This window comes from Apiospora hydei (genome assembly GCF_038363865.1).
Source record: "Apiospora hydei strain CBS 114990 chromosome Unknown utg000009l_segment0_segment0, whole genome shotgun sequence".
NCBI classification, from domain to species: domain Eukaryota; kingdom Fungi; phylum Ascomycota; class Sordariomycetes; order Amphisphaeriales; family Apiosporaceae; genus Apiospora; species Apiospora hydei.
Window position 1 is genome coordinate 3,278,032 of NW_027117368.1, and position 18,612 is coordinate 3,296,643.

The following is an 18,612-nucleotide window of genomic DNA, read 5'->3' on the forward strand; positions in this document are numbered from 1 at the left end:
TCGTCATCGAGCTTCTTCCCAAGCTCCTCTCTTTCGCGGGTAGCCGGCGGGGAAGCTCCCAAGTGGTGCGCCATCGACCCTCGACCCTTTCGTCTCTGATCCCGCCCCGCGTTTTTTGGTGGTGCTGAAGCTGCTGGAGGCGTCCAAGAGAGCTCCATTCCCTACATCACCAGCTCCATCGAATGAATTCATCGTGTGCCTGAACATCCGGTTAATCAAGCCCTCTCCCACTTCAGCTCACACCCAAGTGTGCCTTAGTGGTTCGTTCCCGGGTGCCCGACTCGCTCTGGTATTCTAGGTATCGTCCAGTTGATCCAGTCTGCGGTGGATGCAGGTCCAATTCGCCCCGTCTCATTGGGTCGGCAAAAGAGACACATTGGGGAGAGCAAGCAGTCTAGATCCCTGGGTCCCTCTTGTCTTCTGATAACATTGATACCGTGGGCTGACTGTTGGTCATACTGACTTCTTGATTTTTTACTCGTATCTGTTGAATCGATCATATATTTCCCTCTGTTGCTGTCTCGGCTCCTGCTCCTGCCTTCTCTCTCCCTCTCCATCCCTCTCATCTTCTCGTTGTTGTGTGAACTCTAATCCCCTGCTGTGATTACCCCTCCATCGCAACACCCCGAGCAGACCCCGAGCTTCGTCCTTTGTGAAATACAACACCACAGCACCATGGATCCCAAATCCGCAAGCGTAAGCTTCCTGCCGTATAATTCCCGATTGAACGCCACCACTAAACCATTCGATTGCCGCAGAACTTGTCCTTCATCCTCAACAAGCCCCATGACGTAACCTACGCCGAGCAGCCGGTCCCCGAGACCAAGGACCCGCACGACGTCCTCATCGCCATCAACCACACCGGCATCTGCGGCTCCGACGTGCACTACTGGGAGCACGGCGCCATCGGCCACTTCGTCGTGAAGGAGCCCATGGTCCTGGGCCACGAATCGGCCGGCACCGTCGTCTCCGTCGGCAGCGCCGTCACCACCCTGAAAGCCGGCGACCGCGTCGCCCTCGAGCCCGGCTACCCGTGCCGCCGCTGCGGCCCCTGCCTCGCCGGCCAGTACAACCTGTGTCCCGACATGCGCTTCGCCGCGACGCCGCCCTACCACGGCACCCTGACCGGCTTCTGGGCCGCGCCCGCCGACTTCTGCTACAAGCTGCCCGACAACGTCTCGACGCAGGAGGGCGCCATGATCGAGCCGCTCGCCGTCGCCGTGCACATCGCCCGCCAAGCCGCCATCAGCCCGGGCCAGTCCGTCGTCGTCATGGGCGCCGGCCCCGTGGGCCTGCTGTGCGCCGCCGTGGCCAAGGCGTTCGGCGCGACCAAGGTGTGCAGCGTCGACATTGTCGAGTCCAAGCTCGAGTTCGCCAAGGGCTTCGCCAGCACGCACACGTACGTGTCGCAGCGCATCGCGGCCGAGGACAACGCCCGCAACATCAAGGAGCTGATCGGGTGCCCCGGCGGCGCCGACGTCGTCGTCGACGCCTCGGGTGCCGAGCCCTCGATCCAGGCCTCGCTCCACACCGTCCGCATGGGCGGCACCTACCTGCAGGGCGGCATGGGCAAGGCCGACATCACCTTCCCCATCATGGCCATGTGCCTCAAGGAGGTGACGTGCAAGGGCAGCTTCCGCTACGGCGCCGGCGACTACCGCCTCGCCGTCGACCTGGTGGCCGCCGGCCGCGTCGACGTCAAGAAGCTCATCAGCGAGACCGTGCCGTTCCAGAAGGCCGAGGACGCCTTTAAGAAGGTGAAGGAGGGACAAGTGATCAAGATTGTGATCGCTGGTCCCAATGAGAAGGAATAAAGTCAGGAACTGAAGTAGATTGGGCCATGTTGTAATGAATAGCGAAATGATATAACGATGACAATTAATAATCCAAAACTTTGAGTACCTTGAGGGCAATATGAAATGCGGCAAATGATGACGAACGGGGAACTTGTGCCAGAGAATGTCCTTATTTGATAGGCTGAAAAGACGTAGTAGCCCAACGTACACTCCATCGTGCTGGGTTCCCAAAAATGTGATGAATACATGTAGCTTGTGACTGCTTTGTGTGGTGCTTGGCGATCTGACGGTTACGGATTCAGTTAAACATAAGGAGCGTTTACAATTTACATATGTTGTGATTGAATGACCTGATGTGTTGATACTCCGCCCGTCTTGACATTGATTCCGCCCCAAGTGCATTTTAATAACCCCGAGCCCTTAGACTCTATCCGGGCCTCTCTTAAACCATGCCCAAGTACCGAGTCGTAATAACTGTCGACTCATTCGCACCCTTGACCCCGATTGTGACGACCTCGCCTGGGACGATATCCACGAGGTTATCCTCGAACTTGACATCGTCGTCCTCGCACTCTAGCGCAACGCCCTTAACAGGTACCTCGGCACTGACGGCTACGCTTTGGCAATCGTCGCTGAGCTCAGCGACGAGCTGTTTCGGCTTCTGCAAGTGCAGATACTTGAGCGGCTCGGGCCAGTTCACGTAGCGTGCGCGCTGCTTGCCGTCCCTGTCTATGAGGTAGCTCGCCACAATCGAGCGTGCTTGATCCGCCCTTGTGGGTGCCGGGACTTCGAAAGCGGCGATCTCGGTACTCCGGTTCAGCGGTAAAAGCTTGTCCTTGGCAACGGTCTCACAGGACGTCTGCTTGCCCGTTTCGACGTCCCATGCTTTAACGATACAGTCGACAGTCAGGTCTTCGAGCATGAGGTTGGACCCCCAGATCTCAATCTGCGTTTTCACGTCGATATCAACGCGCGTATACTTGTTCTTGGGATAGCGGTGCTCGCGTCGTGTCATGCCGACACTCAACGGCGCCATCTCGCGTTTGACGGTGTAATAAGCATGCTTCGGCCGGAGGTAGTAGTCGCATATAGCCCAGCTGGTCACGGGCCAGCAGTCGTTGATTTGCCAGACGAGTGCTCCCGCGCAATATTCACGGCCGGGGCCTTTCCATTGGCGCTTCCAGAGCCGATATGCCGACGCAAGACATTCGGCCTGCATCAGCTGTGTACAGTAAACGAACTGCTCAAGAGGATCGGGCGCATATTGCATGTTCTCGACGAGGTATAGCGCTATGCGGCGTTCATGCCCGTCGGCCTTGTTGTGGAAGTCGATGGTGGACGATTGCGGATATCTGTCCGGGTCGTTCTTGCCCAGCGGCAGGAAGGAGTCAATTGTCTTCACCGAGGGGAACGCCTCCATACCGAACTCGGAGACGAAGCGCCCGACAAGTTTGTCAAAGTTCTGGTATTTCTCTTGCGTGCCGTGCCAAACGTTCCACTGGTGGATATCGCCAACCGTGGGATCGCGGGTATCGACACCTCCCCAGGGGCTTCCAGGATGATAATAGGTAGCTGGTATCATCTTTTGGCATACGTCAGGGAGAATCTTCTCGTAGATGAAGCGAGCAGGAAAGTCCGTCTTGAGCCAACTTTCGGCATCGTGATTGTCCTTGTCCCATGTGAGATTGACGCTTTCAGCGTACTGGTAGTCCTCGTTGTTCCCGGCCCAAATGACGATCGAAGGGTGATGTCTGAGCATTCTCACGTTCTCCTCTGCTTCACGCTCAATTGACTTGAGCAGCTCTGGCCATGCTGGGTAGTTGCCGCAGCCGAACATGAAGTCCTGCCATACCAGAACCCCCAACTCGTCGCATGCGTCGTAGAACGCCTGCTCCTCGTAGATACCGCCACCCCAAACTCGAATCATGAGCTGATTACCGTCAGCTACCAGCTTGACCCAGTCGTGGTATCTTTCTTTGCTAATACGAGGGATGAAATTGTCGGCTGGAATCCAGTCACTGCCGCCGCAGAAGATGGGGATGTTATTGATCTCGAAAAAGAACGATGTGCCGGGTTGTTCTTTGAGTGCCCGCTGTACCAGTTGCGCTCTTCTGAGGCCAATCCTCTTCTCCATAGAGTCAATGTTCTGTCCATCATGGATCAAGGTAGCCTTCACGGTGTACAATGGTTGCTTTCCGTAACGGGCAGGATACCATAGCTCTGGGTCGCTGATGCGGAAAGTGGCATCCGTGCCATCGACCTCTTGAGCAGCTACCGTGCGGCCATCGAGTTCAACGTCGAATCGTATTTTTCCAGCCTTGCCCTCAATTGATGTGTGTGCCGTGACCGTGGCAGTCTTGAGTGACTCGTCCACGTCAATGTCTAGCCAGAGGTCCCCGAGTCTTGACGAGTAGATCTCCAGATGCACAGGTCGCCAGGGCCCACATGTCAGAAGAGCTGGTCCCCAGTCCCATCCCTTCACTTCAAGTTAATTAAGTCTAATGCAAACGAGAAGGGAGAGCAGCCTACCCAGTGGTATTGTGACTTTCTCACGGCCAGCCTGGAGTTGTCACCATTCCAGCATCCCCATTTATGATCCGGGGTACTTCTCCACAAGCTTCCAACCTCTCAGATATGCACTGTCAAAAGTGATGAAGAGCTCATTGTCGCCGTCCTTGAGTAGAACATCGGTGACATCCACGCGCTCGGGGGTAAACATGTTCTCCGATTCCAGAACAGTCTTGCCGTTCAGGACCACGGTCGCAAACGTGTCGAGCCCGTCAAAAGCCAGAACGGTCTTGTTGGAGGATGCAGATGAGACCCCATCCGGTGTTTTGAAGGTCGTCTTGTAAGCCCAGACGGACTCGCCAATCCACTGGACGTCGAGCTCATTTTTCCCAATGTAAGGATCCGGGATGAGTTTATGGTGGAGGAGGTCGAGATGCACGTGGGTAGGGAACTGGGAGACTGGCAAGTATTTGCTGTCCTTATTGTCGACCTGCTTGAACTCCCAGTTCTTGTCAATGGGGATGACAAGGCGGGGCTCCATCTTGGCTGATAGCCGGTTAGTGTGTCACCCAGGGCGGGTTGAATTGGATTGCGGGGTAGGTGTATGGCCTAGTAGCAGAACTTAAGAACTCCTGTCTATTAAAGTATTGGGAAGACAAGACGCATATGTGATCAAGAGTAACGGATGGAATGAGGACTGAAAAGACTCAATTGTAACGGGCTCGATGGACCCTAAATACGTGGGTGGTGGAGGAGCAAATCTCACGATGTTCGGTCGAAAGGTGTGCATGTGTTCATGTTAGTCGGCTTTGCAGGCGGGGGGTTGCACGGGATGACAGACCCCGAACCCAGCGCTGTAGGTACCTAGGTAGGTAACCATTCGTCACGTTACCGCGGTTGCCTTTTCGGAACCGTATGGTGGGAAAGGTGCATTGATGCTGCTTTCGGCAGGAGCACATTGAGGTACCCGAATTGCCCAGACGCAACACACTGGCTACATTCCCGAGGCCGTTGTCCATCACGCGTACAATTGATCTGATTGAATGTCCAAATTTCATCAGCTCCTTAATTACAGTTTCAGTAAGCCCGGTATTGATCAGTACGGACGGCGATCCATGGCAATTGGCGCGTGTTCGATAGTCGCGATAGCAGTACAGTCGATGTAGGAATCCTCGTTCCGAGCCGGATCGTAGTTTGGGAACGGCCCCACCAATGCTAGATCTCACACGGAGCGACGAACCCCGAAACCCACGTGAACGTCATTGGGGCGGCGATCTTAGCAACATCAATCGCAACCCAAGTAGGTATAAGACTGCAGGTGGTCATTGTCCTTCATCTCGCTGACTACTTGGATCCGGACTGATACTTCACAGAGCAAACTTGACTTAGCCCAGCAGCCATGACAGCATCCAACACAGAAACATGACCAGAGACCAACCCAGACAAACACAGCACCCCTACTCTATGATAGTTCTACCAGCCTGGCACCTGACTGACTCATAGCAGCAGTGACCTTTTGTTGTTTGTAGATGACGAGGCTGATTTGATGCTGCATACAGGACAGCTGGCAGGCTCTGATCACCCACAGCTACTTGTTCATCGAGTTTGTCTGATCCAGAATATGTAACGAGCAAATATGCACCGCGTTCTGTAGCGAAGACTTTTTACAAACCTCTACCTACAAAAAGTCCCTCAGATTTAACTGGTAGTGTCCGGGTCTTCAACAACTCAGATGAGGCCCTGGTCCAAGAAGTTCAGGATATGTATCAAGTCTAATTGTGTGCCAGTTGGTGGGTAGCAAGCATTCAGATGTGCAGTAACGCTGGCTATCTGGGATTCCACGGACGACGGCCGGGTTGGAGAACACAAGCACAGCTCGGGACCGGCAGTAGCAGAGGTCTCTGGCAATGCAATTACTATGATGAGCTTCAAGAGGATAGTGCTAGTATGAGCTATCTAGCCTGGATTATAGTAGTTACCATAAGCTCTGTTACATCATCTAACCCAGGAACCTACAGGAAAATAACACTGTGGTCACCTTAGCTCGCTATGTTGATTTCATTTCACTAACCACTGATGAACATTCAATGCATGAAAAATAGGTACCCTCCATTTTTCATAAGCACACTGTTTCTCAATTTCAGCCCTCAGCTTTTCTTCCACCTCTCAACTTGGCGTTCTCCCAGGTTTTTCCCTTTCCCGCTTTTTGTAACCTAGGAACCTGTTTCCATCAACCTAAGTAATTGTTAGGAAAGATGGAAACATAAACACAGTGGCCGGTGGCTATCAAAGCCTCACCGATGATGTGCTTTGGCACGTCGCCAAGCACATGACCACACCGCGCGATATCCTCAGCCTCGGGTTAACAAGCAAGTCCGTGTGGAATGTCGTCAAACCCGAGCTCTACCGAGCCGAGGTCATCCAAACAAGAGATGAAGAGATCGAAGTCGCCGGTGATCTCGAGCCGTTAGCACCATCAGCCACGACACTTGAACGGCAGAGCCTCCTGAACGACCGCCCGGTGTACTCGCAACAACCAGCGACCCACTTCTCAATCAGCAACGGCTACAACTTTACGACCAAGTCTCTCATCGACGCAGCGAAGAAGCTATGGGCCGGATACCTCGATGTCCTATGGGGCCCTGGTCTGACGCCTCTCCATCTCGCAGCAGCCACAGGGAACACTGAGGTGGTCAAGAGCCTCCATGAGGCAGGCTGCTTTCTCAACGCAGACGCGTATCTGCCCACAGGCCGAGCTCAGAATTTCGACAACCGCCAGGACCTGCCAGCGCTAGGTCCCTACGATGATTTCCAGTTGCTTCATGTCCCTAACTGGGGAGAGCAGGTAGACGCGCTCAGTCTTGCCATCATGCACAAGCAACCGGGCACAGCTCAGTATCTGCTGGAACACATGGGACTCCGACGTCCATTCACAGACAACGCAGAGCGAATCTCACCTCTGCATGTTGCCGCCTTGGTCGGAGATGTCAAGCTGGTGGAGGCACTGCTCGATTTGAGTTTCCCGCAGAAAACATCGCGATTGGTTACGCTCACCAGATGACAAGAAACGGCGCTACATTATGCTGCTGCTCACCCTGGAGACAACACAGCAGTCCTGAAGTTGCTCCTAGCACGTGGGGCCAGAATCGGAGCCGAAGCATTGTCCGGCATAGCTGTACTAAAGTTCGGCTTGAACGCACTCGAGGTCGCGGTTTGGAACCAACACTCACCCGCTAATGCCAAGTTCCTTTTGAGTTACGCGGTCCAGAACAACCGTTTGGAGGCAACCAACTGGCAAGAGATTATCGACTGGAAGTTGTACTGGGATCATGCTTCGCCAGCCGAGCTGGCCGTGGTAGAACCAATCGATCTCGTCTCAGAAGAGCAGATGAAGAGTTCGTTGCTCCGTATGGTCAGCAAGAATCCCGAGGATGACTTACCGACAGTCATGTTCTTGGTCGAGAAGCTGTTTGCCCCCGATTCGCAACACAGCGGGTACCTTCAGCCATGGGACGAGTGCGACATCAACGAACCGTATCACCATTGGACTCCCGAGACCATCTTGCAGGCAATCCTATCGGCAAAAAAAGACCCAGCATTACTTCAAGACGGTTCTCCAGTATCGAGACTGGGATCTCGAAGCCAGCGATGTCAAAGGACGAACGGCGTTGACGTATGCCATTTATTATTGTCGGTACGAGGCCGCACTGATGCTCATGGAGCGCAACACAGTGTGGAAGTTCCGAAGCTGCACCGAAAAGCTGGCAATGGCGGCTTGGCTACGCGAACACCCCAAGACGGAAGGTAGACATCTATCATGGGCTGCTCGGCTGGAGGGAATGTCATAGACTTTCGGCGGGCGTTGCGAGAGGAAGCCCTGGACCGCCCCCGTCGACTTCAAGGAATGGATGACAAGGCAAGCAACGCAACGGACGTGGGTTAAATGAACCGTCAATCGATTTGTATACTCTCACGGTCATGGTTATGAATATGAGCGAACAAGCTCAACTCCTGACGTCATTTGCTGGAACTGGCTCAACACTGGCTCGACGAGCTTCGTGTGCCTGAATGAGCAAGAGCGGCGGCGAAGGGCGACGATGTAATACTAGGGAAAACTCGATAGATGGCTCATGGGCGCCAGGAGCAATGGGTGAAAGGCGCTTGCTATGGGTACACAGATAATAAAAGTTCTTTATATAAGGGATCGTCTTGAAATGCGTGCTTAACGGTTTTCTGCTCAACTAATTTCTATAACGTGGTTTACCACTACGCGACGTATATCACTTGGCGACGCACCTTTTCCACTTCTCGACCCTTTTATATCAATTAATTCAGCCATAACGCTTAAAATTAATTAAAACTACTCGCTATCCGATTCCTCGCTTGATTTTATATCTTTTTCGCATGTTCGCGTATTGTAACCTGTCTCGCCGTAAACACTACAGCGCCTTCCACCGGTCGCCCTCCGCTTCGACGAACCCCCATTTTCACCTTCATCGGGCGCTGAACGCTTCCCTTTTGCCTTCTTGTTTTGTAGCTGCTGAGATTCCTCAATAGTAAGGGCTCCTCCAAGCTGGACTCGCGACTTTTTAACTCTCCGGCGCTTAGAAAGTGCCAAATTAGCCTCCTCCAGCATATACATCCTATCGCGCATAAGGGTCATTTCATGGGCCATTTTAGTTATACCCTTCGCCATTTGGTCTACCGCATTTAAAATCGGCGTTGAAGAGCTTCCTTAATGGGTAGACACCCTCTTTTTAATATAAATAGAATACTTAGTTATCTATTAGGGGTTAAACGGCGTTTAAGGGTCGTAAGTACTAGCCGTCCCCGGACGGGATAGGTTAAGTGTAAGCGTCCGGAGACGTATATTTAACTTATTAATTACTTCGTCGAGATTATAAAGGACTAAACTAGAAACGTTAAATCCGGATTTAATATTATTTTTTATAAAAATAACGAAATACGCGGCCTTAAAGGTAATAAAAAACTCGAGCTTTATAATATAATTTATCGAGGCCTTAATAAACAGCTCGATTTCCTTTAAATAAGCACGCTTTAAAGCCGAATAAAGTGTTATATCGAGTAATTAAAGTAAGTAAAATAAATAAAGAGGTATACCGAGTGTAATAATATTATTATCTTAGTAATATACTTTAAATTCGGCCGAAATATAGCTCTCGTAGTTATTAATAATTAAAAAGCGGTGGGAACCTTTCGTTTATACTTTAATATATTTATTAAAGTACTTAATTTAGTCTAAGCTTATTTCGTTATTAGTTTAGCTATTAAAAGTCGGCTTAATCACTTAGTCGCCCGGTAAATCGGTTTCGCGGGACTAGTTCGCGAGGTAATATTAACCTTAAATAATTAAGAACGGCGGAATACACTAGCCCTACGAATTAATATATTTAATCGCCGTTACCTATTCCCGATTACTAAGCTAGACCGACTTCGCTTTTCCACGCCGCTCGGCGCGTATTACGACGAGTATTAACCCGATTATACTTATTATAAAGCCGGTCTCGTTAAAATTCTAAATATCTTTATTAACGATCTCGTATTTCGCCTTTATATTCGCGACTAGCGTAAACTAACCGAAAATAACTTTAAAATCTTCGTAAAAAGCCTTTTAATAATCGTACCGACGATTTATTTTAATCTTTAAATCTAGGTTACGATTAATAAAGCGCTTAACTTAATACTTACCGACGCGGTCGCCGCCGCGCGACGCGGTAAAAAGATTAGCCATATTTTCTACACTAGTAAAATCGGGAGGCATCCCTCGGATATTTAAATTAATTATATACTTACGAAGTACCTCCTCTTTAATTAAATCTAGTTTACGTCGTTTCGGTCGGATTTCGCGTTTTAAAGTTCGGCCGTAAATTCGATAACGTAAAGTTAATTCGGGTATATTATAAGCTTTTATTACTACTCTTTAACCTATTTAATTCGCTTCGTTTCGTATCGCTTAAATTATTAAAACTATTCGATTTTCTTAAAATTAATTAAGCATTATAATTATAAAGGTATTACGCGTTAAAGTTTAATTATATTAAAATTAAATTTAAGTGCGTCGCCAAGTGATATGCGTCGCGTAGTGGTAAACCACGTTATAGACAAGTGGAAAATGAAAGTAAAGTACACAGTTCTTGAGCAGGTAGCTTACTATAGCCGAGAGAATGGCATTTAAACTGCCATGAAGAAGGTTTCTATCTGCAGGCGTACTATGTCTAACTCGAGTTGTCATTTGGGGCGTCTAGCTGTCCAGGGCCGTGGAAAGAATCACTATACAAGAAATCCTACTATAGATACTACTACAACAGAAAAGGAGGATATATCAAACCAGTATTATGCAGCGTGAGCTTTAGATCCTCCCTTGCACAGAACTTTGATTGCTTACTAGTTCTAGAGTTGACTCATAACGCCATTGGATGTTATTTGTTACCGCAAACATCGATAGTGGTTAGTTATGGGACATAGAGCCACCGGCAGACTGACAGAATCAAGCCCGAGAGCCCCAGGATTTCGCATGGTATCATGCAAACAAGTAGGTCTTGTGTTTACTTATAAGGGACGGATCGTCTAATCAATTTGGCCGACTGACCTACAGGAGAGTCCAGCAAAGTGATAGTAATAGACAGGGCACTGGAAAAAGCCACTTGCTTGTGAGATTTGGCAAACATTTAGGGCATGGAGTGGTAATGATTACAGGCCCGTCCGGGGCGTTATCGTCGATCGTGAAGGCGAGATCGGCTCGTCTTCGTGCTTAGTGTACGTGAATATTCAAGGGCACAAATACTGTGTTATTATTCTTTTGTCTTCGTGGTAAGCTACTCAGTGTTGGACAGACAGGCTTGCAGGGGTTCCCGGGATGGTCACGTTGACTAGGGCACAGCTGGGGAAGATGATGCCGGCGACGTGCCAGTCCACCGTACGGTCATGTTGGCAAGGCGCTTTCAAGGTCGGTCTCGATCGCCTAACGCAGGTTATATAAAACGAAACTAGAGTCAAGTGAATGTGAGCCACCCGTCAAAACTTCCTGTCTAAAGCGTGAAGTTATTATCGAGTTTTTGGCTAGGGAAAAAAATAAGACCTCTTAAGTCCTGCTTCTTTTCAACTGATTTTCCGCTAAAAGCACATACATAAACACCAAACTCCAGCAATTCCTATAAAAGTCACAGCCTACCACTCTCACATTCTTTTCCTCCATTATCTAAACAACCTCCCAGCAGATCTGAGTTTCATTCTCAATCAAAAATCCCAACTTCCTCCATCAAGCCAAGCTGTATTGGAAAGATGAAACAATGAATGAACGACAGTATCTCACGAACGACGCGCTCTGGCATGTTTCCAAACACTTGTCCAGCGCTCGAGACATTCGGAACCTCGGGTTGACGAAACAGGCCATCTGGTACACCGTCCAGCCCGATCTCTACGTGACAGAGGTTATCCAAGCCCGGAACTCAAGAGACCCGATGCGAACCCCTGCCATCCATACGGCCATCCAGAGCAGCCTGACATCAACAGTTGAACGGCTCATAATCGCAGCAGTCCGAATCTGACCCGAGTATCTCGACCTCCAAGATGCGAAGGGTCTGCGACCTGTTCACCTCGCTGCTTCTCGAGGAAATGTTCCCCTCCTGGAACAGGTCCGTCAGCAAGGCTGCTCTTTCGACGCCGAAGTCGCTCTGAACCCTTTCGATTGGGACGTGTTCACAAACCACTCGCGTATCAACCTCCCTGTGTTCGATACGCTCTGCCTTTGGCAGGTTTGCAACTATCCTTACCGAATGGAGCCCGCCGACTGTCTAAGCCTCTCAATTCTTCACGGCCACCCTAACGCCGCAGAATATCTATTCAAGCACGCCGACCTATCGCGTCTGACCTCGTCGAATCGGACTTCCATTTCGCCCCTGCGAATTGCTTCTCTTTTAGGAGATGTTGATGGGGTACGAAAATGGCTCGAACGAGGTTGCCCGCTGGTAACCACTCGATATCGGCAGGACGGTACTATCCAGACAATTGTTGGCACAGACTCTGCTCTGCATTCTGCTGCCGCGAGACGATCAGATAACTCGCAGGTCCTGGCCTGTCTTTTGGCCTACGGAGCGGACCTCAACACAACGGCCATGAGTCTGAACACTGCGCTCGAGGTTGCCTTGAAAAACACCCGTGGTGGCTTCAAGAATGCAGAGTTTCTGGTCAAGTACTCCACCGAGCATAATCAGATACCTGCTGTCCGCTGGCTGGACACGTTGGCAGAAGCCGCCATTGACGACCGAATGCTTCCGGCCGTCCGTTCATTAATCACAGTGGCTCGGGCAGTGCCGCAAGATCAGCTCATGGCAGTGCTGCTCAAGCTCATGCGCTGCAGAAACGGGAATCCACAGAATATCTTCAATCTGATCATGGATGTTGTTTTCGGCCCATCACCCACTCCCGATGGGTGTCTGATTCCCTGGAACCAATACAGGATTATAGGCCCCTACCGGCAGTGGTGTCCGGAGACCGTGCTACAAGGCCTGCAAATGGCGGCCTGGTCCGATGAAACCCATTTCGAGCGGGTCCTCCGATGGCGGGATGGAACATCAACGCACGGGACGTCCAGGGCAGGACCGCCTTCGTCTATGCTGTCCATTTCCGAAGTTACGCCGCCGCCTTCGCTCTCCTAGAACGGGGGCCGATTGGTCAGACCCTTGCCTTGAAGATCTGTCTGGCCTGGCACGGTGGCTGCGTGTGCAGACGAACAAGAGAGGCGACAGCAGAAGATACGGGTATTGGGCGGGGATCGTGGAGCTAGCAGTTGGACAGGTGTCCGAGGAGCGTCGCTTGAGCAAATTGGCTGAAGCGAAGGCTTGGTGAGGGAATGATCTGGAAAGGATAGCATCTCACCTCCTGTCCCGAAGATAGGAATTTACCCCCGTTCGACTCGCTGTCGGGAGTTGTGAGAGTTTTGTATGTATAGTAGAGATTGAGGCTGGCGCTGTTTCAGGCCCCTGAGGAGCCTGATGCAGCTGAGAATATACATAGCACAAACCCGCAAACTTGGGCAGTTACAAGCGACAAGTGATCTTTGTTCTTTGGTCATGACAATCATCTCAGGGCCCATCTCAGGGAAATGTACTTAATAAGTAAGTTGGATTAGAACTATCTCTGTGTAACACCTCCGTACTTTGCCCGCCTATTTTGGTCATCTCTAATCCGCGGGGACGATCTCAAGCTTGGTGCCTCCGTACTCGAAAGGCCAGTACGTGGTACCCCCTTCCTGTTGCATTCGTTCAGGTAAGGGACGATGTCCTCATTCTTAAGGTTCCGGGGATGGGCGGATGCAGCCGTGCTCGACCGGTGTTGGTCGGCCGATCCGGTCAGAGCCCGGGAGTTGAACCCCATCAGGTAGCACAGGCCGCGGGACTGACCATGGCGGGGCTCGGCGCTGCAGACCGCTGGTCCGAAATGCCATCCCCCCAATTGCCAATTCGATATGTCTATTGAAATCAACGTTACATGAAATCGTAACCCTTTTCGGGCATTGTCTGCCATCAATACGGAGAGAATATGCTTATCAATCTGCAAAGGGATGTGAATGGTGAAAACATCCCAGAAGGTCAGGGCCTACCCAGCTTTGACCATCCATGCATGAACCACGTAACCCTCCAAGCCGTGGGGCGTGTTTGAAATATATACTCTTGTACCGCCAGAATCAGGCACATACGACCATATCCTGCTGAATACTAGGGATCCCGTCCGCTCTCCCATATATAAGCAGCAGAGAGCCGAATTAGTACTAGGGTCGGTGACGACCTGGGAATCCTCGGTGTTGTATGTTTTTGTCTTTTTGAACATGTCCTGTTCTGCCAATAGATAATGACTGAATATCGACTGCAAATGAGGATAGACGCCTGCTTTTGTTGTGCTTTGATTTACGGGCATACGTTTTGTTCTTCCCTGAGGAATAACCTGATCCGCTGATATCTTCCCCATACCAGTGGGTTTGAGAAGCACACCCGACAAGGCAAGAGTATTGGGATGACTACTCATCAGGAGCATAGCCCAAAAGAAGAATCAAGTAGATATATCTTGGCGAGTCGATGGGCCTAGGGGACTTGCTTCATGGTATGCCATTCAATCCAAGCCAGCACTGTAGTAATTCCTAAGCGCCGGCTGCCGGGACCCCCGCCTGAGCACACCAAAATCCCTGTCTCTGTTGGATTGGTAGCCTTGGGTCACATCCCAGAACCTGGTCAACCGACCAACCAGGCCATGACTCCCACCCAGCATGCCGGGACACGGTATGGCATACCATTGGCGAGCCAGGTGGAACTGTGATACAGCAGCTGTGGACCAGTTTTGTCGGCTGATCTCACGGCTTCAAGGCTCAGAAACAAGGTCCCGAGTTTCCCAATGTCGAGTTCGATTTCTCCCGTGATTCCACATTTACTCGAAAGTCTCTCTATCTTCTCTGCTACATTGCTGAACCATGGAGTTTGATACAAGACGTGTAGAAACAGTATTGGATGCTAATCTTCTTGCTGGTATGTCTTCGATGTTTCGTATCTCAATCACCGCAGGTTGGTCACTGTATACTAATATTAGTTCTAGTCTTACCGGATGGGGCGCAGGTTACCTCGGTAACTGATACCAAACTCAGTGAATGGTGCAACACCTTCAAAATCGAGGTTACGCTCCCAGATGGCAAGAGCCAAGCTTTCTTCGAAAAGGTATGGGCCTCATATCATGTCTTCGTAGGTCTGGATGCACTACTCACGTTGGATCGATCAGGAATACAAAGGCCAATACGGTCTCGACATGATGCGCGCTACTTTCCAGGCTGAATTGACACTACACGAATTCATTCCGGAATTCAGCCCAAGGCCGATTGCGACGGGCACTTACGCGTCCGACAAGAACTTGCACTTCTTTCTTGCCGAGTTCGTCGACATGATCGAGGATGATACGCCCAGTCCAGAGTCCTACATGACAGCCGTTGCCGCTCTGCATAATCGAAGTTTTGGGAAGTCACCCAGTGGCCAATTCGGATTTCCGATTCCAACTCGATTTGGGGATTTGGAACAAAGCAATCTCTGGAGTGGTTCTTGGGAAGCATTTTGGACAAACCAGATGAGAGAGATTCTCGAGAGGGAGGAGAGACTAGGAGGCCCACACCCGAAGGAGCTGGTTCGCCTCCGGCAAATATACTTCAACAAGGTTCTCCCACGATATCTGCGACCCTTGGAGTCGGACGGCCGATCTGTCCGACCGTGCTTGGTTCACGCCGATCTATGGCCCGGCAACTGTCGATACAAGCGAGACACAGACGTTGTCTGCATGTACGATGCAAGTGCCTTTTGGGGCCACAATGAAGGTATGCACCCAAAACCTCGTATACTCTTCCTTATATCTCATAGCTATCTCTCAGTGGACCTTGGTGTGTTCAGCAACCCTCGGTACCCCTGGGAGCGCCTTACCTCAGAGAGTATTGGGAGAAGATGCCGGTTTCAGCGCCCAAAGAGGATGCATTTAACCGCAACAAAATGTACATGATTCGGAACCAGATTCTGCTCGCCACGCTGTACCCAACACAGCCAGACCTCCGTCAGGTGTAAGTTAACACGCCCCTTTCCAGTTTCCAGAGTACTAAACCTCCCGATCCAGATGGATTGCAAGTATGCGGGACCTAGTAGACACAGTGACAGCAGAGGAAAGTGATCAGAGCAAAATGTAATACATGCAACGCAATGGATCAGGAAGAAACGGCCTGTTGGGCTTTAGCAATAGCCGAAACAGTACCTCCTCGCTACACAAAAGACCCGATAGTTGGATGTATGGGACATATAAAACCCTAGGAATGTTACGCTGCAGGGTATATGTGTTAAGGGGCTGGGATCTTTGCATGTACTCCCCCATTTCTTACCCCTGCATAGATGGTTGGTAGTTGGTTGCGGAGTTTAATACTTCCCCTCATTGTCCTTATGTAAACCGATGACAGCGACACATCATGTTTGACCCCCGACGCGTTAGTTACACAAAACATGGACGTATATTCACAAAATAACAACGGAAACTGTATTTTCGCCAGCAACCATTTCAACTGCAATCATGCCTCCTACAAACCCGCAAAGAGACCCCAAACCTGTCGAGATTGAGACAGACGTGGAAAGAGTCGATGAGATGTCGACTTCACAGCCATGTCCAGAACTGTACACCGTTTTCAGACCCTCGCAGAAGCTCTTCATCAGCCTCATTACATCCTTCGCCGCAATGTTCTCGACCATGAGCAGCTTTGTCTATCTCCCGGCCCTCGTCCCGATCTCAGCGGATTTGAACGTTTCGCTCTTCCTCATTAACCTGACTATGACCTCGTACTTGGTCGTTGCGGGGGTCGCTCCTGCCTTCATGGGGGACATGGCGGATCAGAACGGACGGAGGCCTGTCTATATCCTCATGTTCTCACTAATGATTGCGGCAAATATTGGCATGGCGTTGCAAACATCCTTCCCAGCGCTGCTGGTCCTTCGAATGGTTCAGAGTGCCGGGTCTTCAGGTGACTTATCAATTGGGGCCGATGACACCAACGTACTTACTAACAGAACTCAATATACAGGACTATATGGGGCTGCATATGGAGTTGTGGCTGATATCACGAAAATTGAGGAACGAGGTTCATATGTGGGAATTTTGTTGCTGATGTGAGTCCGGGACGGCATCCTCCCAACCCGGATATTTACTTACCATCGATGATAGGACAGATACTGCCCCAAGCCTAGGTCCAGTATTTGGTGGTGTTCTGGTCCAGCAGGCGGGCTGGAGGTGGATTTTTTGGTTTCTTGTCATCCTGACTGGGTCTCACTTCCTCGTCATCCTCATTTTCCTCCCGGAAACCCAGAGACGAGTCGTTGGCAACGGCTCCTGGAAGACCAGGGGAGTTTACAAGAGTTTTTTACCTTTCCTCAGGCCGAGAGACACAGCTTCTCACGTTGGGAAAGGAACATCCAAGCGAGTTTGCCACTTCCCCAACCCATTTACTTGCTTACCGATATTACTGGACAAGGCATCGCTTCTCACTATTCTTATAACTGCGGTCAACTATGCAGTGAAGATGACGCTACAGACATCGTTAGGGACGTTAGGTGTTGAGACCTATAACCTAACATATCTGCAGTCTGGTTTGACTTATCTCCCTTCAGGAATCGGGGGTGGGATTGGGTCTTTCATCGCCGGTAATACGATACGCATCCCTTCCCTTACGCATATTTGCGTTGAAGCCTCGAAAGCTAATCATCTCAACTTCCAGGAAAGCTACTTGATCGAACCTACGAGAAGACCAGGGCACGTCTGAAGGCAGAAAAGGGGGAGCAGTTGAATAAGCAATCGCTCGATTTCCCGTTAGAGTCGGGCCGGCTGCAAGGCGTCTATATCCTCTCTATTGTCGGATCCCTCGGAGCGGTTGGATACGGGCTAGTTCTCATGACGCAGACAGTAAGCTCAATGGCTCACAAGAGGACTTCGACACGGCGACAGAGCTAATTGGTGAACAGCACATATCCGCCATGCTTATCATGCAGTTTATCACAGGGGGCACAACGGCAAGCACATTCGTCGTGGGTACTTTCGGGCACATTGCCGTTTCTTGTTAGTACGATGAGTAAGTAATTATTACTGACATGAGTCTTGGCGCAGTTATGTGGTACGCTTTTGACGGGTCTCAACATACACCGATCCGCGACGGCCCAGGCTGCCTCCAACCTTGTCAGGTGCCTCAGTGCGGCGGGTGCTATTGCGGCTATGGAGGCCTTGGTCCAGTCTCTTGGGCCAGGTTGGTGTTTTGGCATCTATGCCATGCTCCTTATGATGTGTGTGCCTTTGGCGTGGGTCTTGCGCCAACGGGGCATGTCATGGAGACGAAGGAAGGCAGAGGAAAATACTGACCATGACACCAACCGCCCAAGCTAGAAGTCAGAAATAAGCAGTCAGAAGCACACGGGCTCTGGAGGGCAACAGAGTTCAGTTTCCGCAGGGGCAAAGTGTAACATTTGACAACGGCTATATCGACGTTTCGATTTGTCACAGGAGCCCATGGTGGGAAGCTAAGGTTACAAAGGGTATCATCGTGAAATCCATTTATCCAATCACTCTGATCTCATGAGTAACATAGTTGAGACTTATCTTGCCTACCAAACAGAATATGCGACTCAGAAATCTACCTGGATACAGAACAAAATGTTGGTCTCTGTTAGCCTCACAAATATAACACTTAGCCGGGACACTAGCTGTCAAAAAAAGAGATGAAGGCATAGATAGGGGC

The 18,612-nt window shown here is 50.6% G+C and overlaps 6 protein-coding genes across 6 annotated transcripts; 5 read left to right on the plus strand and 1 right to left on the minus strand.

Moving 5' to 3' along the window:
- Window positions 1–675: 675 nt before the first annotated feature.
- PG997_012783 (xylitol dehydrogenase) lies at window positions 676–1,814 on the plus strand (the record flags this gene model as incomplete). The annotated part of the gene is made up of 2 exons (XM_066817097.1): window positions 676–696; window positions 759–1,814. 2 exons carry the CDS (start codon window positions 676–678, stop codon window positions 1,812–1,814), a joined length of 1,077 nt encoding a protein of 358 aa, XP_066662789.1.
- Window positions 1,815–2,238: 424 nt separating this feature from the next.
- Window positions 2,239–4,845, minus strand: PG997_012784 (family 2 glycosyl hydrolase; the record flags this gene model as incomplete). Its single annotated transcript, XM_066817098.1, has 2 exons — window positions 2,239–4,272; window positions 4,411–4,845. The coding sequence occupies 2 exons, from the start codon at window positions 4,843–4,845 to the stop codon at window positions 2,239–2,241; spliced, it is 2,469 nt and encodes an 822-aa protein (XP_066662790.1).
- A 1,268-nt stretch (window positions 4,846–6,113) lies between these two features.
- On the plus strand, window positions 6,114–8,152 carry PG997_012785 (uncharacterized protein; the record flags this gene model as incomplete). The annotated part of the gene is made up of 4 exons (XM_066817099.1): window positions 6,114–6,249; window positions 6,578–7,321; window positions 7,370–7,820; window positions 7,873–8,152. 4 exons carry the CDS (start codon window positions 6,114–6,116, stop codon window positions 8,150–8,152), a joined length of 1,611 nt encoding a protein of 536 aa, XP_066662791.1.
- A 3,462-nt stretch (window positions 8,153–11,614) lies between these two features.
- Window positions 11,615–12,982, plus strand: PG997_012786 (uncharacterized protein; the record flags this gene model as incomplete). Its single annotated transcript, XM_066817100.1, has 2 exons — window positions 11,615–11,755; window positions 11,879–12,982. 2 exons carry the CDS (start codon window positions 11,615–11,617, stop codon window positions 12,980–12,982), a joined length of 1,245 nt encoding a protein of 414 aa, XP_066662792.1.
- A 1,929-nt stretch (window positions 12,983–14,911) lies between these two features.
- Window positions 14,912–15,913, plus strand: PG997_012787 (uncharacterized protein; the record flags this gene model as incomplete). The annotated part of the gene is made up of 3 exons (XM_066817101.1): window positions 14,912–15,028; window positions 15,057–15,637; window positions 15,727–15,913. Coding segments are annotated over 3 exons (885 nt in total), but the record flags the coding sequence as incomplete, so codon positions are not given.
- Window positions 15,914–16,406: 493 nt separating this feature from the next.
- Window positions 16,407–17,000, plus strand: PG997_012788 (uncharacterized protein; the record flags this gene model as incomplete). The annotated part of the gene is made up of 1 exon (XM_066817102.1): window positions 16,407–17,000. The coding sequence occupies one exon, from the start codon at window positions 16,407–16,409 to the stop codon at window positions 16,998–17,000; it is 594 nt and encodes a 197-aa protein (XP_066662794.1).
- Window positions 17,001–18,612: the final 1,612 nt, after the last annotated feature.